At 40.7% G+C, this 19080-nt stretch overlaps 1 protein-coding gene across 1 annotated transcript; it reads left to right on the top strand.

The window, feature by feature from the left end:
* Positions 1–8517: 8517 nt before the first annotated feature.
* LOC112567755 (G-protein coupled receptor GRL101-like) lies at positions 8518–13353 on the top strand. The gene has a single exon (XM_025244560.1). It carries the CDS (start codon positions 9967–9969, stop codon positions 12769–12771), a length of 2805 nt encoding a protein of 934 aa, XP_025100345.1. The 5' UTR covers positions 8518–9966; the 3' UTR covers positions 12772–13353.
* Positions 13354–19080: the final 5727 nt, after the last annotated feature.

Below are 19080 nucleotides of genomic sequence, written 5' to 3'. Positions count from 1 at the left end.
TATCATGCTGTGGCAAACTTTTTATGAGTTTTCAGATTAAGAAATACAGCTTGTTGATTTATTTAAATAAGCATGCAATTACACATTCTTGTTTTTTTTTTCCTTACATTTCACTTTGCCATCTACCCTGAGAAAGCAATCAAGTGTGCATCTTTCTAAACATTTGAAAAATTTCCTTAAGTTTTTAGCCACATACATTTTTATATACAAGTGTTGTAAACACACCCAGAAGCTATCACAAGTACCCTGCACGAATGATATTGCAAAATCTGAACATTTCGCTCATCGCTCATTTTATTCATATTGTGCCAAAGAGGTTATATTCTTTTCCACTTCCCTTTAAATATTTCAAGATGCGTGGTCTGTGGATAGTGAGAGTGAGCATGTGGACTTTTGCTGTTTTCAGCTTTCTTTTATGACTTTTTGAGTTTTTCTTCAGTCTTTGTGTGATTGTATAGCGCTTGTAGTATTTGATCATCTAGGCTCCAGATGGATGCTGTACAATAACATAGTAATGATAAGATCATGAAAACATCACACCAAGTGAGGGGGAGGCAGGTGTGTGGATGCGGGAGGGGGGTGTTGCATTCACTTAAAAAAAAAAAATTCGGTAGATATTTCGTGCTAATTTATCCAGCTATCGCATTTGTCGGGTACAGAGTTTATAGACAGGTTAACTTTTAGACACCCTTACTTCAGTTAAATAGTTGATCAAAATTAATAAAGCAAGTGCATATGCCAAACTTCGATTAATCTTATACGAGGAGAATCTGATTGGTCGTTTGACGTCATTGCACATGCGTCGTACACCTCTGACCGCAATAGAAGCAGACGATACAAGCGACATATCGTTTTCTTCATTTGAAAAATAAGAAGGAAATCTGAGCGTCGAGATATACTGACCAACAGAGGCACCAACGGTACGTCCTTGTTCTAAAGTTGCATTTTAATCTCCATGTTGCGTGGAAAGTTGTAGACTTCCTTGATCGAGTAATGGATCTAAGGGAAAACGATCTTCGTAAATTGCTGCGGCTTTTTTTTCTACAGCAGATAATAATAATATAAAAAACTGTTAAAATACAGGAAAAGGATAAAAATTTTTAGGGAAAAGACAGCGCGTATTCAGTCTGATTATACTGGTGGTGAGAGTCACCTCTGTGTATAATCGGTGAAAGTTAATTACATACTATAAACTGGTATATTATGATTATAATTCTGAATTAGAAACAATGTTCGGAGATGCAAGATATCAAGAGGATGACCACAGTAGGATAAGCTCTCATAATGGTAAGTAGATTTATTGTGAGCTAGGGGGAAAAATGACACGGGACAAACAAGATAAATTTAATGAGAAATCGTAGTTTTTGTGGAAATAGCTCTGTAGTGCTTTTTTATCGTCCAAAAGTGCGAACTTCGTTAATAAGAATACTTGAAATAGTGGAAGGGATCAGAAACTAGAGCTTGTGCATGTGTTTGTGTGTGAATGATTAATGGGAGTCTAAAGAGAAATTGTTAGCAAGACAATGAAATGGACTGATCCACGGCAATATCTATATATGCAGAGAGCGATGATTGTGCTAACATGTCCTTTCAGTCATGCCACACTAACGCGAATACGTTGTTCCAAATACACCGTTCTCGAGAATCGACCATGTCTTGGTTTAAAAGAAATTTTATAATTAAAATTTTAAATACTCGTTCTTGCACAGGGTCGTTAAACTGAGGGAGAGTGACGCAGCTGATTGAGGTAGTGAATCTATTTTCGTGAGGAGGGGCGGGAAGGTTATAGTCCTTGTGAATAATAATTAATAACCAGCCGTAAATGATGGCTTTGCTGCTGGTGTGACATGTGGGAGACGCAGAAAGAGCGGGAAGTCTGCAACTATCGACAAAAGGCATTTCAAAGGAAATCAGAGAACTGTTCTACACACTTGTGTCGCTGGTCTTTTCGTGAGGCATTTAGCATGAGAAGTGTACCTAACCATTTCAGACACCACCATGGCATCTAGACTGTTGCTCCGTGTTCAAGGTTTTAGATCATACAAGCGCGCACTGGTTCAGATTTTTGTGGCCATTCCTCGGGCAAAGAACGTTTTCTATGAACTCCAATCTTCAGCTGCACCTCATTTACTACAAAATTATCTGGTAAGAAAACCCTTCTGCAAATTTATAAAACATAACGCGGTAGATGAATACGTCACACACAATTACGATCCCTCTTCCTCAAAAATAACGACAATAAGTATTGAAAGGAAATTTTATTCGAGAACTGTACAACTCATCTTCACGAAGTACACTTCATTGTTATATTTTATGGGACTTGGATGTGAAAGAAAAGTTCATGGTTTTTTTAGACTTCGTACCCTGAGACATAGCGATTTTCAGAAGACGATCTCTGGCAGATGCTCGTCTTTTCTCGAGCATTATGTTGGTGAGATAGAGCCAAGGGTTCAAGGATGCGTTCAGAGGGAAAGCAAACAGCGTGAGACCCCCGACAACGTCTACTGGAATGGCTGCTCCAAAATGTGACATTAATCCTGCAACGGCGGTTGACGAACATGAAGCTATTTTTATAAGGAGAAGGACTGTTAATCGACGGGCAAGAGCTCTCTCTTTTGAAACGGAAGCCATGCTATCGGTTAGCGAGCGAGAGTGTGGTGTGCACATGCTGTATGCATGACACAAACAAGCTAACAAACTCAAGATCAAGCGGAAAAGCAGCAGCGCGAAGACGTAGCCCCAGCCTTCGAAATCTTTCTTTAAGACCACTAAAGGCAGGCAAACCGAACTCTGCTCGTAGAATTGCGACAGAGATGCCAAAGGAAAAACGGGCATAACAGCAAGACCAAAAGCCAAAACCCAGATGCTGCAGCACGTAACAAATAATGCTTTTCCGTGAATATGATAGTTTACAGAAGGATGTCGCAAAACAAATAAGCGTTCTGTAATAATGGCGATCAGGGTTAAGATGGATACATCAGCACACATCCAAGACATGAGGCCGGCCAACTGACACAACCATCCACCTGTCCATGCCTCTTCATACCATAAATAGCGTTTCCGGTACACCACATCAGCCGTCCCGATCACCAGCATGTAAATGCCAGTGAGACAGTCGGATGCTTGAAGATTAATCATCAAAGCATCAAAAAGACTTACTGCTTTTTCTTTCTGCTGAACTATACAGTATACAATGCAATATAAATTCCCAACAAACGATACAACATAGAGAATCCAGACTAGAGCAAAGACATTTGCTGTTCGTAAGAGATTCTCACATGACGAAAAAACGTCATCTGGCGAAAAACACAGTACTTCATCAGCAAGGTCTGGCAGTAGTTCATGACAGCAAAGCTTGTAGGAGCTGGCGTAAAGAGATTTTAAAGACTTCAGATTCTTGAAAGTGTCGTTGTGTACACCTCTAATTGGTGTTCCGCGCAAGTCGAGATACGCCAAATCGTGAATGTAGTAGAAACTTTCATTACCAAAATAGGTGAGTAAACTGAATGACAGATTCATTACAGTGATTCTAGGAAAGTTTGAAAACAATTCACCAGCAAACGTTTTCAACAACGTTCGTGACATGTCAAGAAAAGTCAGCGGGGAATATCCTGCCGTGTAGCTGGTGAATAAAGACTGCAAAGGATTTCCGGCAAGACGAAGAACGCGGAGATTTTCAAACCTTATGAAATAAGTCATGTCAAGATAGGTAATAAGGTTGTCACTTAAGTCAAGAGTTTGAAGACTAGGAAGGAACATTTCAGAAAGTATATTCAATCTACATGATGCCAGACTGAGCCAGACCATGTAAATGTTAGGAAATAGGTCTGATGTTGCCATCCCAGAACCACTGGCATCCAAATAACGAATAGCAGGAACGTTTTGCATAACTAATGTGGTTGAACACACAAACGCCAAACCTTGACACAGACAGCCTAGAGGACAGCTCAGGTCACAGAACAGTTCGTCGTCGTGTTGTGGACACTGTGGTCGGCCGTCACACATGTGGTCAATGTGCACACACACGGTGGAGGCGCGACACCTGTAGAAACCTGGACACGTGTACACCTGGCAGTTCGCCTCGTCTTCTCGGTCGGGACAATCGTACACGCCATTACACCGCACGTACACAGGCAAACAGTAGCCGTCAGGTGGACACCGGAAGTGGGTTTCGGGGCAAGATTCGAAGGCACTGAGTGCTTTATAAGTTAAGTCACCGTTCTTGTCAAAATTAATGACAGCAGGGGGATCAATGTGATTGGTAAGAGACACGTACCACTTTTGGAACTGTTCGCAGTTTTCATCGGAAGAATCCCAACAGTCGTTTTCTACGTCACAGAGTTTGTCGAGTGGAATACACTGACCGTTCTGACACTGGTATCCGTCACACGTCTGACTGCGTGTGCAAAACATTTCATCAGATCCATCGTTGCAGTCCTGCTTGAAGTCACAAACCAGGGTGTAGTGCAAAGTTTGTGTTTGGTCGGAGCAGAGAAACATATCAGTGGTAAGGAACGATACTCTATTCTTAAGTGGGGTTATACAGTGCAAAGGAAGATTTGCTACACCACATCGGCTGGCTTTATCGCAAGACAGGAAATCATATGTAAAATGACCTTCTAGGCAGATGACAAAATGGCTATAGTTTCTGGTAATATTTTCAGCATTTAAAGAAAACACCGAAATTCTGCTTTCATCGCTATATTGTTTTATACGAAACTCACAGAGTGTGACAGCCGTTCTATCTCCATTGCAGAAACTTACGAAAAACTCTTTTCTGCCATAAAGTTGAAACCAGCAATATTCATCGATCGTATTCACAGAAACTGCTTTAGTAAACGACCAAGGAAACTCAAAGGCTACAGTTCTGTCTGTCCACATCAAAACCTTTTTGTACAGTGAGGGCAATGGTGACCGGTACGTTGTCAGACCCTGGTGGAAGTCTACTCCTAATTTGGCGAAGTTGTAAAAAGTGTCCAAAGCATCGAACGTCCTTAAATTTACAAGGTTTCCTCCTTTCCCTGTGCATGCTTTATTTGCAGTCGACCACGAAACATAGTTTTCCCAGCTTGAGACAACGTAGCACTTGTTGCCTACGGCAACGGAGCCGTTACAGGCAGGACTGCTGTAAGGACAGTGCGCTCCTTCATCCTCCCCTCCATGGCACTCCGGCACCAGGTTACACTCCAGGTGTTGCTTAAACGTGTTGTAGAAAGGCACGGAACAATCCCACAGCCCGCTGCTCATTTTACTCGGGATTTCCGATGTATTGTGGAAAGAAAAAAGCATCTTGAATCCTTGTTGTAAGTATGTCGTTTTAAAGTAGTATCGAACCTGAACCGATTGTCGAAATATGACAGCTGGTGTGACTGTATTTATGCATATTTTCATCTGCATCGAGAGATTGCCATCACCTTCGATTGCATACAGTTGTATATTGAGAAAGGGACAAAAATCGCTGGATTCTTGAAACAAGTTCACAAATGAAAAACTAATCATGACCACGTGACCTGGATGAACGTCTATGACGCGGGAAGCGTTCGCAAAGGGTGCCTGTCTTCTGTTTTCCTCAAATCCCCACGTTGTGACATAACCAGAAGAAGGTGACGTGTAAGCGATTGGCAGTGACAGTCGCAAATCTTCTTTGTTGGATTTAAATCTGATTTCGAAACTTGGGATTCCTGCTATGGCTATCGGGACTCGGAAGTAAAGCTGATTCCACCGAGATAAATATAGGGGCATGTATACATCCAGTGAGTTGATAGTTGTTGTTTGTTTGAAAGTACTATCTTCTGAGATGTGGAACGTAAAGATTTCGCTGCTGTAGCTGTCAAAGGTAGCTTCGACGTACTGACCTTGAGGAACAGAAACTTGCAGTATGCAACTTGCTGCACTAGTTATGTTGAGTGTTTCTGAGAAATACAGACCACTTATGATGCCAGATGGCGATGAAAAATTTAGCGAATAGTTTTTCAAACACATATCAGCTGTCACCTTGTACATTTTTACATTGTTACTTGTTGTCTCAGCATTTTTCGTAAAATATTGCGACGTGAAACTGCGGTTTTCAACTGTGGTACCGTGGGTCGAGTCAAACACAAACTGACTTTTCACGACGTCGCTTGTTGTCTCAGCGTAAGTTGTAAGATACGTTGATGTGAGGAAGCGGTTCGCAGTGGAGCCTAGAGTTGCGCTAAGCAATGTCTGACTTTCACTAGCTATAGGACGAAGACGATAAGTCGAAAATTCACTGGTTAAAATCTGGTTCGTACGTTGCACGATGGTAGTGACAGATGTGTTTTGATTCTCTTTGTCTAGCGTGGTCGCAGTGTCTACTGCAAAACAACCGAATTCTTCAGCGAAAAAGCTGGACACTAGACAAAGAATCAGTCCTGATCGAGATCCACCCCAGAACGATCGCTCATGAAGTGCAGACATTCTTATGGACAGCTGGAAATCTACCGACAATAAGCGTTCTGCTGTTTTCTGAAAAGCCCAGAAGGTAGGAAAGAATTTAAATAAAATCAGAACGCTTACATTAGTGAATTTAGCATGGCTGAACAAGCTTCGCAAATTATAATTTTTATATTGCGCCCAGATCAGATGTTGTTTAATGAATGTTCAAAAGGGAAGAAATTTTGCAGAATAATGCCAAAAGATATGTGTTTATACCATTTTCTGTATACTGGTTGAATTTAGTAAGACACTAGTACTTTCCGCTGTTCTCAAAACGTACGATACAATTCCTGATATTAAGCGTAGGTCGCAACCTGCTGTTTTCTTCTAAGTGTGTCATCTGATATAAGCCATATTTAAGATGTTCCATCGGTTAAAAAAAATTTCACGTTATTGAATCGTTTCCGAACTGAAACTTTGAAGAAAATAAGAAATTGAAATAAAAAAAGTAATTTTAATTGAAACATCGGAAATATTAAATTAAAATGTTTCTTCATCTGTAGTTGTTTTATTATTAACAACAACAACAACAACAACAACAACAGTCAAACGTGAAATAAAAAAACAACAACAAAACTTTCGAATGTGTCATGTTCCAAAACACCGTTAATGAAATTGCCTTTACTTATAGGATGTATAATAAAGTAGAAATTATAGACATTCCCGACATACGCTTGAACACTCACGAAGGATTTGCGTTCACAGATATATTTTTTACATGTAGCTGGCACAAAAGTTTACTAGGCATAAAAAACGCGCAGCAAATTTTCAGAAGTCAGAATAAATGGTAATAGCATTTCTGGAAAATATGAAACTCCCTATTCGATAAATAGTAAAAGTGATAACCGAGAATTTCGTTCGCACGTAGTCATGTCTTATTTTTTGAAGGGTATTTCCTTAAGTCATTTTCTTAATTATTACCTACTATTTAAAAAATAATTTCAAATCCATGGTGTGAGCTTTGCAAATTATTATGTGTCGTGAACTTTAAAAAAAAAAAAAAAAAAAACTGCAGCGATAAGTCAAGATACTTACGCAGGGCGTGGCCAGCTTCTGGGATACGAGAAACCTGAAGACGAATATATAAATTTGACACCTGAGGATCAAATGTTTTTCTAATGCAGCCACTGAGAGTCGCACACCCTGGAAATCAATTTTCTGATAGCTTCTCCTCTGCACAGTCCTTAATTACGGCGGTTTTTCCCTGTTCATGCATCATACATTTACTTTCATCCCGGCGATACAGGTACTGCGGTTCTTAGTGAAGGTGAGATTTGTAAAATACCTGCGATTAGAAAGTGCTTCTTGGGACTGGTTAGCGCAGAGAAAGTTCATGGTGTGCTTGACATTGGAACAACGCTTGACTGCCACTGTTTCCTCCATTTGCAGGACAGTTTAGCCAGATAATCTGGAGGTTTAGCCTGTGACTAGCGTTTGTGACCTTTATTTTCTGGGCGATGTTTGTATGTGTTTCTCCCTCCTAGTAGTTTTGCTTGCTCACTTCACCCAGACGTAAGAAACAAATCATACGCAAGTCGCATTACTTCTACTTTTTTTTAACTATTTCATTTACCAAGCCACACGAGTGTATGATAACTATAACTGGCTTACAGTTAACAGTCGTCCTTTGGTGCATATAACAGGTATATGCATGTTTTCATCTTCCAGTTAAATTATCGTTTGATATGAATATAGGAAACCAAATTTCTTCTTCAAAAAAGAATTATTTAAATGTCTAGTCTCAAGTAATGTATTATTTTTGGGCATATATTTACTCAGTATTGTTAACAGTTTCTGCGTCCAAAGTTCATGAAGACTTTTGACTTCGGTTGTAAAATATTTAATCTTCTCACTGGGATGTCTTTAAAAGCATCTACAGTATCAGAAATCCCGACAGCAGTCACAGGTGTTTCAGAAAAAAATAAGAATCTACGTTCTTACTGACAGAATAAGTGACACGTTTAGCTTATATGATAAAATAAAGTGCAGCATTTAAAATGACAAAAAAATAGGAATAGTGACTGTAAGGGGAATTTCATGAAGACCAGTTACGCTTCTTTGCGTAGACGCGAGTACACGCAGAAAAGGGTAAAGCAGTCTCAATGTAAAGCACGAATCGTTTTTACATGTCATGTGATCGTAATAAATAAATGAGCTCAATGGTAAGGCATGTTTTGCAGCTATCTTTTCGAAAATGATTATGGCCTCAGCAGATTTAAGTGTGGCAGCCTGTGGGCACATTTTACGTACTTTGGTTTTTACAGTCTGGGCAAGTTATCGGTCATCATTTGCTGTTGACAGTTCGATACAAAAAACAACTGAATGGCTCAGCCAATCACAGACCAGCTACTTTCAAAACGAAAGTTTACCAAAGAATCCTATGGAAATGTCATACACTTCCTTAAGGAGCAATGGTGTAACACTCGGGTACACTGAAAAACACTTGGTAAATGTAAGTGATGGATTAACCTACAATAGAAGCGTACCATCAGAAGGTTATGCGAATGTTACAGTAAGGTCTAGCATTATTAGTGACATACATACTACAAGCCTAGAAAACTATGTGTACGATAAAGAAACAACAATTTTTTACTTCGACCTCAACAAATGCTCAGACAACGAGGTCTTTCATTTTCCTAGTGTTAGAGGTCAGATCCGATGCAGGTCTGGAGGAGATAATCGCACTAGAACAAAAACTCAGTGTCAGTGGACTATTAGGGTACCTGATGGTTATCTGGCGTCCAGTTCAGTGAACTTTCGCATGAATACGTGCTTTACAGATGTCAGGGTAACTGTCCTCAATAATGTCAAAGGCTGTGAGCAGTTATTATTCTGGTGTAAGCTTCCAACAACAACCACTGCTTTAGCTATGAGTGGTTCTAATCAGCAAATCTTCAGTTTTACCGACGATCTGACGGAGGCACATCGCATGGTTGAGTTTATAGTTCAGGTGCAAGCTGTCCCAGTAAATGACAACGTTTTACTTACACTTCCAATGACGTTTACTTCCCCAAAGTCTGGATCCGTGACGTCATATAGGTTTGAAGATGGGAGACAGTTTCCGTGTGGTACAAACGCTACGCGCCACATCGTTGCTCCAGAGGGTCACGTGATGATGATAAGTTTTCCACTAGTGTATCTTGGAATGAAAACTGCTTCTGTGCTGACCTTATACAATGTCAGCAAGACCGGGTCTTTAAAACGTTTAGAAATAGTGTATGATATATTTAAAGGCCCTACTTTTCTTGAAACAAGTCTACTGCTGCATCTACAAGCAAAACTTCCACGTGACGATGGCGGATTTAAGATGCTTTTTTCTTTTCACCTTACAACTGAGGCCCCAAGAATGTTGACTAGCGGCTTGTGGGATTGTTCTGTATCCTATTACAACACTTTTAGACAACACCTGGAGTGCAACCTGGAGCCGGAGTGCCAAGGAGGAGAGGACGAAGGACCTCACTGTCCTTACAGTAGTGCCGCCTGTAACGGCTCTGTTTCCGTGGGTAACAAATGTTACGAGTATGTACAATATACCCGGGCGCGTCCGAAGAATGTAGAAAACGGGGAGGTTATATAGCGACTATAAAATCTCGAGAGGAATGGGCTGCGTTTTTAAAACTCTTCCAATATGGAAAAAGACGAAGCACCGCAATGATCGGCCTTCGGCCATCTAGAACAGACTGGCCAAAATACTACAAGTACGCGCTAACATGGGCAGACGGCACAGTGTCTTACGAAACCAACACCACGCAGGAGTATTTCAAAGAACTTTCTAGGCGTGTCTGTGGCGTTTATACCTATGTACGTCCTATGCGTGTTATTCTCGTGGAATGTGTCAATTCTGTAATAAATAATACCATTTGTGAGTATTTTGTTCATCAGCAAGTGACCATGCAAGATCAAATTATATTCCCCGATATCTTAGATCCCATGACTCTATGGAAAAGACTTGAAAATGTGTCTGTCGTGCAGTGTCCTGGAGGTCACGTTACGCACACATTTTCTCTGTGTGATGTGAAATCATTCTGTGGGAGAACAAAGCTATCTGCTTCCTGCATGACTAGAAATAGTGTAGGAATTTCCGTGGAGACTGAAATGTTTGTCTGCGACGACCATCTCGCTATACTGCCCTACACTCTGGTGTGTGACTTCAGGCCTGACTGCTTGGACGGGTCTGATGAGAATTTTTGTCAACACGATAGTAAGTGCCAAGAGTTCACTTGTCGTAACGGACAGTGCATTCCAAATACATATTACTGCGACTTGTATAAAGACTGTTGGGATGGTTCCGACGAAGATTGTTTGTCTGATTTCATTTACGAATATCCACCAAAGCAAAGATTGTTTGCTCCAGCTGTGGTTTATTTTGACGGACAAGGTGAGTTTTATCAAATACCCATATCGTCTTCTGAGCCATGTCCACAAACACACTTCCGGTGTGCAGGTGAGTCTGCTTACTGTCTGCCCGTGTACGTGCGCTGTAACGGTGTGTACGACTGTCCGTCCCACGAGGACGAGGAGGACTGTCAGCGATACACGTGTCCGGGCTTCTATCGCTGTCGTGGATCCAGTGTTTGTGTCCATCCCGACAACGTGTGCGACGGCTGGCCACAGTGTCCGCAACACGACGACGAGGCGTTCTGTGGACTGCGCTGTCCTGATGCCTGCTTTTGCCAAGGCCTAGCCTTTGTTTGCGAAAGATCTTTCATAGCAAAAGATTACCCTGAAATGCGTTACTTAGATGCATCAGGCTCAACCATGACTCTTTATGATGTGATTTCTAATTCTTATCTTGTTTGGTTATCGCTAGCCTCGTGTAGTTTAACAAATGTTGATTACAGTGAGCTTCCAAATCTTCAGGTTCTGGATCTTAGTGACAATAAAATATTAGCTGTTGATTTAAGTACTTTTCATTTATTAACAAATCTGAAACGATTGCGCCTAGCTGGAAACCCTATCATCTCGTTAATAAACAGTGGTTTCACTCCAAATCATGCTAATCTGCAGAGCCTGGATGTGTCGCGATGCTTGCTGACTTCATTTGACAGTAAAATATTTCTTGAGTTTCCAAACATTAATTCATTAAATATGTCTTTAAATGGCATTGACATTATTACAGACAATAAGTTTACCTACCTCCCAAGACTTGCACAAGTCGATGTAAGAAAAAACTCGTTGAAGATATTTCCTAGAGAAGTGTTGAGTAACGCACAAAACCTTCACACGGTCTTCGCGGATAATTATAAACTTTGCTGCAAACAAAACCTTCCAAACTTGTTTGATAGGAAATTCTGCTTTGCTCCAGAAGATGAGATTTCGTCCTGCGACGACCTTTTGCGTTCTGACATATACCGATCATTTTTATGGTTGTTTTGTGCTTTGTCGATATCAGGAAATGTTGGCAGTTTTTTATTCCGGCAGTTTTTTCACAGGCGTCACCTTTCCTCTGGATTTGGGGTATTTGTTACTAACCTAAGTGTATCGGACTTCCTGATGGGAGTTTATCTGGCAATTGTTGGGGGTGCGGATGAAACTTACCGCTCCACCTACTTGTGGAACGATGTCCAGTGGAAAGTCAGCACGACGTGCAAAGTGGCCGGCTTTGTGTCTCTCATGTCCAGCGAGGTGTCGGCCTTGATTATCTGTCTCATAACCATCGACCGTTTTATCGTTCTCCGCTTTCCGTTTAGCAAGTTCCACTTTGAGAGCTGGTCGGCCTCATGGTCTTGTGGACTTGCTTGGATTGTTGGGTTCATACTGGCGGCCGTTCCTCTATTACCATTTCTCTCCGAGTGGGAGTTTTATAGTCAAAATAGCATCTGTATTCCGCTTCCGATAACAAGAAATTTTTTTGTAGGCCGTAGCTATGCTTTTGGAGTTATGATCATCTTCAATATGGCCCTCTTTATCGTCATAGCAGTGGGTCAGATCTGCATCTACTGGTCAGTACGAGTAAATTCAATGAAAGCAAACACCACTAAGAAATCGAAAGATATCATCATAGCTCGTCGCCTGGCCACTGTCGTAGTGTCTGACTTCCTGTGCTGGTTTCCAGTTGGAATGGTCAGCATCATGGCAAGTTTGGGAATCCCAGTTCCGGGTGAGGTCAGCGTATTCATGGTCATCTTCGTGCTGCCTTTGAATGCGTCCCTCAATCCCTTTCTGTACACGTCCAACCTCGTGCTAGAGAAGTGGAGAGAAGCAGAAGAAGCACGTCTGTTAAAAAGTTTGAAAACACAGCTTTCATCACAGAGGCAGGAGATAAACGTCTGTGAGATGTCAGGACAAGATACCTCGATAAGTAATGTCGATTAGAAGAGCAGAACCTACGTAGGATGTTTACCGGATGCGATGGAAGATGTGTTAGTCATTTTTATTCTTGACCGTCCCACTCTTTTTACCAGCTGTCACTTCAAGGGACTGCTCGGCGTGTTTACATGACCAAATTAAAACAACAAAGGATAAAAACGGAACAAAAAAAAAAAAAGATGAAAAAATTACTTTTTTGTCAAATCATTATGTGTACAATATTTCACAATGAGTAAAACGCGCACGTGTGAGCGTGCGTGCTTGTGCGTGCTTGTATGTGCGCGCGCGTGCGTGTGCGTGTGTTGTTCTGAAAGTGTAAAAATATTACTCTGTTTATAAAGTCGAGGCTAGCTTACTGTAAAATTGTGATCACTTCATCCGAGCTAATTTTTTAAAATTCTCCAGCGATTATTTCTAAAGAAACTGAAGAAAATTGTTGGAAATGATCGAGAAGCAGAAGGGTTGTGATGTATTTAAATTCGACTTTTATTGCATTACTTCTATTGAATGCGTTCTATCTCTCTCTTCTCTCTTCTTTCTGTGTTGATGGGTGGGTGTGGATGTTCTCTAACCATAACGGACATTGCATCTGTGGCATTGTGTGCTTTTTGATTTCTTCTCTGATCATTTCAGAAGATTCGGTTTCATTTCGTTTATATTAGAAAAGAGTCCGTAAAATTAAAGATAACTATCATTATGACATAAAATAAATAGGTGTGCATTAGCGATCTCTGATATCTGTCAGTTAAAATTTTCCGTCGTGGCCAAACTTACTTAAAAATCTGCGAAAGCTTAAGTCATGGAGCGTTTTTCTTGCCGTCAGATGACTAAAATGCTGTACTTTTGCTATAACAAGTTGTGTACATAAATGTTGACTATTGATTTTAAGCCGACAGGAACGACTAGAGACATATTAATATAAATTGTTAGCTCCCCATACCCTGCTGTAAGTTTTAATGAATCTCTTACGCGAAATAAGCTGTACCTCAGGGCGCACTAACTACACGTGCGACTAGCTGAAGGTAGTAATTCCAACTCTTTGTATCATCAACATGATAGCAAGCTCCTGCATGATGTAGCTTTCCCCAAGAGTCAACTCTAAACACATCCTACTTTTACGCCTACCTCTACTCCCAAAAGTTAACTAAAGAACAACGCGGATCCTCGAACTCTCACGGAGGCCAGAAATCGTGTGATTAAAATGTTTTCACTAGATTATAACTTTGTTGTCTACAAAATCATCATTACTGTCTCTTGAGCAAATAGTCGTTATCAGGATACCTTGTTTATTGATGTTTTTATATTCGAAGGACCGTGTTGACCATGCCCTCGTGTTTACGGATTAGGGGATGGTGTTCTGCTCACGTGGTCCTTATTTCTTGCCATTTTCTTTTTTTTTTTCTTTTGTCCCAAACCTCAAAGTCCAGAAATAGAACTCAACGAAAATTTATTTTAACACAGACTTATGTACTTGAAATTGTCTTACAAAAGCTAGCTTGCACCTCACCTCGATTTAAAGTACGAGGTACACTATTTTAATGATGAGATCCTTCTAATTCACAAACCTCATGAACGGCAGTTAAGATGTCCAGTTAAAACTTTCGTAAACCGACTTTTAAAGGGCAATCTCATAGCTGAACTATAATTAACAGCTAGTTTAACGTTAGACATGTATTTACTGGATTTTGTAGGTACGGGTGTGCTGCAGTTAAGAAGTATAACAGATTTTGCGACGGTTGAAGCAACAAGAGATCTCATCTTTCTGCTTATAAAATGGATGTTCACTGTACTAGCAGGTTTAAAAAGTAAAAAGGAAAACGACTTCTTTTGAAGCAGAGTTGTAGACAGAGTTATATTTCATAACTGAGATGCAAGTGTTTTTGCATAATTTTTTCGCTCTAATGCATTAATGCATATGTACTTCAAATAAAAATTTGACAGACTGTACTGTTTGTGATTCTTATCATATATCTATTATTATTGCCCAAAGTTCACGGATGTACACAGGTGTTTAATTTACAGTTTTCCAGTGCGCACACGCCTGCACATTTGTTGCAACTAAAAGGTATTACCACAAACTGCTGAATCGATTCATTGATCACGTGTAAGCGAACATTAGCTTCATTCACACACGGCGGTCCAGCTCAAGTGTTGAGTACATGTGCATGCGTGCAGTAGATTCACTGTCACTTTACTGGACAGTCCACTCTTCTCGCCATCCACACTGACTCTTTCATAACAGAATACACCAAAAATACAAAGACGGGCAATTATAAATACAGCAAAACAGATCGTTCTGATCCACCCTTTTGTTTCTTCACCCATAATGCAATATAAACTCCGAGATGTTACAGTGTGAAGAAATTAATATTCAACAGCCTTCCAAGCGATAATCTATTGACTAAATACATAATTGTTTGGCTGTAGTCTGAGCTGCCCAGGGTCTCTGTTCTTATTTGAGTCAAATTTCTGACGTAAACGTAATCTGCCTCCTTTTTACTGCTTTCTAGTTTCATCTCTTCGAATTAACATTTCCATAAAGCGGCTGTGGTCTTATACCATGAAAACTCATGATGATCCATCTCTGGGCTGGGGAGGAAAGGGGGGTGGGGTTGCCGTTTTAAGACGTTAATCATGTCGTCGATTTTTCACTGTAGTAGCTCAGACTTTTCTTCTGTAGCTGGCCTTTGAGAACCCCGCTTCCGTCGTGATGTGCTGCTGGTTGTTTACCACATAGCCTGGACGATTCGTTGTTGCTAATGTTGCCCTATAGTTCATAGGACCAGACCAGCTCTTGAATAGCCCCACGACCTATTGTTTGTGACTACCGTTGTACACGTAGCGATGCAGTTAGCACTCACTCACTGAAGACACGGACCGTTCCATGATCAAACATTACACTTGCAGACTTCTCCACGTTCAAGGTGTACGCCAAATTTGCAATTTCAATAAACACAGTGACGAACAAAGCTCTACATTAAATGACGTTAAGACAACCACATGAGTTAAATTGTTGTTTATTGATTCAGCAATTAAAATTGGTAAGAAAACAGTACAGAACAAAGGTCTTCGTTGAGTTCAAGATCAACTAGAGCAGTAAAATTCTTGTCATAGCTCAGTAAACTTCATGGATGCAAAATTCTGTAAGAGTAGTCTAATTATACGACTGATATTGACATTATACATATCTTTAAAAAAAAAGGAAGCAAATTAAAAAAAGTACGACATGACATATTGAAATTAAAAATAACTATGAAAATGTTCCGTAAAGTTACTTCTTACAACCATTCGAAATGAACCGGGAATGCTTTAATTGATATTTCAGCGCACAAAGAAACAATGGACTCCTCCAATATTACGGGGGAGTAGAGGCAGGGTCAGGGCTTATTGTTTTGTCGTTGATCAATTCTTCATACTTTGCGATGTAGCTTCGGATATATTGATAATGGGAAGTTCAGGAACTGCAAAATTAACATTTTATACATGATCTTAAAAACTAGTCTGTGTTAAGGGTTTAGCTTTTAACCAAGACCGCAAGTTTAAATCAATATCGCGGGAAACCAAAATGGCTTTTAAATGTCTAACAGCAGCAGGAACTGTCTTTGCTTGTCATCATGAGTCCTTTTCATCTCAGTTATTAAAGATAGTTGTGTCAAGTTAGTGTTGCGCTGTGTCTTTACAGCAAATGCGTTTCCCATCTGAACCTCCGAGCCTCTGAGGAGAATATCTACTTAATACATAAAGGTAAAGGGGTTGTTGTAAGACTATTACAAATTGATTATTTAATCCTCCACCACCATCACATCACTTAAAATCAATGAAACCGAGAAATAAACAACGAAAACGCTGTACTCATCATTCAGTCTAAGAATAGTGATGAGAGTATAACTATTGTTTACGCATTTCAGTATTCATTGGGAGCTTTGCAAAGAACTTGATATGGAGGACAAACTAGATTTTTGAGAACTTAAGCTTCGAGATTCAAAGATCTTCAGTAAGCGGTCCCGTGATGAGGTTTGTCTTTTCTCCAGTAAAACGTTGAGGCTGTAAAGCCATGGATTAATCGACGCGTTCAAAGAATAAACAAACAATGTGAGACCACCGACTACGTCCACATGTATTGAAAATCCCATAACTGACATAACGCCTGCAACGCCGATGACCAGACAAAAGCCTATTTTTATCACAAGAAGCAGACTTATCCGGCGAGCTAGCGCTCTTTCTTTGAATTTAATATTTGTCTCTTGGCTGGAATACGCTGTGCACACGCTGTAAGCATGACACAATCCAGCCGCCAGACTCAAAACGAGGCGTAAACAAAGCAGAAATAAGACGTAGTCCCAGCCTTTAAAATTTTTCTCAGAAACAGGTAAAGGAAGACAAACTGAGTTTTGCCCATAGAATTGAAACTGGGTTTCTGTTAAAAAAATGGGCAAAACAGCTAAACAAAAGGCCAAAAACCAGATACTGCAGCAAACAGTCACTAAAGATTTTACATTAACAGTTAAACAGGGAATTGAAAACCGTAAAACAAAAGACGTTCTGTTATAACTACAGCAAGGGTTAAGGTGGAGACGTCTGCACACATCCAAGACACGAAGCCGGCCATCTGACACAGCCATCCACCTGTCCATGTCTCTTCGTACCATAAATAGCGTTCCCGGTACACCACGTCAGCCGTCCCGATCACCAGCATGTAAATACCGGCAAGACAGTCAGATGCTTGAAGATTAATCATCAAAGCATCAAAAAGACTTACTACTTTTTCTTTCTGTCGCACCACGCAGTACATAATGCAGTAAGGATTCCCAACAAACGATACAGCATAGAGAATCCAGACTAAAACAAATGTGTTCATTGAACGCAAGAGATTCTCACAGGATGAAAAAATGTCACCTGGCGCAGAGCACAGTACTTCATCATCAAGGTCTGGCAGTAGTTCCTGGCAGCAAAGTTTATAGGAGCTAGCGTAAAGAGTTTTCAAAGAATTCAGATTCTTGAAAGTGTCGTTGTGTATCCCTCTTATTCGTGTTCCGCGCAAGTCCAAATGAGTCAAATCTCGAGTGTTGTAGAAACTTTCATTACCTAAATAGGTGAGTAAACTGAATGACAGATTCATTACTTTGATTCTAGGGAAGTTTGAAAACAATTCACCAGCAAAGGTTTTCAACAACGTTCGTGACATGTCAAGATGAGTCAGTGGGGAATATCCTGTCGTGTCACTCGCAATCAAGGACTTCAAAGGATTTCCAGCAAGACGAAGAACGCGGAGATTTTTAAAGTTCATAAAAAACACCAGGTCAAGCCAGCTGATAAGGTTGTCACTTAAGTCAAGAGTTTGAAGACTAGGAAGGACAAGTTAGAAAGTACACTCAACTTACATGATGCTAGGCAGAGCCAGATGATGTTAATGCTAGGTGAAATGTCTGATGCTGTCATTCCAGAACCTCTGGCATCTAAATAACGAATGGCAGGAAAGTTTTTCATATTAAATGCGGTTGAACACACAAATGCAAGACCCTGACACAGACAGTCTAGAGGACATCTCAGATCACAGAACAGTTCGTCGTCGTGTTGTGGACACTGTGGTCTGCCGTCACACATGTGGTCAACGTGCACACACACGGTGGAGGCGCGACACCTGTAGAAACCTGGACACGTGTACACCTGGCAGTTCGCCTCGTCTTCTCGGTTGGGACAGTCGTACACGCCGTTACACCGCACGTACACAGGCAAACAGTAGCCGTCAGGTGGACACCGGAAGTGGGTTTCGGGGCAAGATTCGAAGGCGCTGAGTGCCTTATAAGTTAAGTTACCGTCCTTGTCAAAATTAACAACAGCAGGAGGATCAATGTGATTGGTAAGAGACACGTACCATTCTCGGAACTGATCGCAGTCCTCATCGGAAACATCCCAACAGTCGTTTTCTACGTCACAGAGTTTATCGTGTGGAATACACTGACCGTTCTGACACTGGAATCCGTCACACGTCTGACTTCGTGTGCAAAATGTTTCATCAGATCCATCGTTGCAGTCCTGCTTGAAGTCACAAACCAGAGTGTAGTGCAAAGTTTGTGTTTGGTCGGAGCAGAGAAACATCTCAGTGGTAATAGACGATACTGAACTCTTCGGTTGGTTTTACAGAGCGATGGAAGATTCGTCACACCACAACGGCTGGCTTTATCACATGACAAGAAGTCGTATGTAAAGTGGCCTTCTGGACAAATGACATAGAGACTGTCATTTCTAATAATAAGATCAACATTTACAGAAAATAGTGAAACGCCTATTTCTGTTTTGTATTGTTTTAAAACA

The sequence above is a fragment of the Pomacea canaliculata genome, linkage group LG7 (genome assembly GCF_003073045.1).
Source record: "Pomacea canaliculata isolate SZHN2017 linkage group LG7, ASM307304v1, whole genome shotgun sequence".
Taxonomy (NCBI): domain Eukaryota; kingdom Metazoa; phylum Mollusca; class Gastropoda; order Architaenioglossa; family Ampullariidae; genus Pomacea; species Pomacea canaliculata.
The sequence above is the reverse complement of the archived record's forward strand: the minus strand, read 5'-3'. Positions and strand labels throughout refer to the sequence as shown.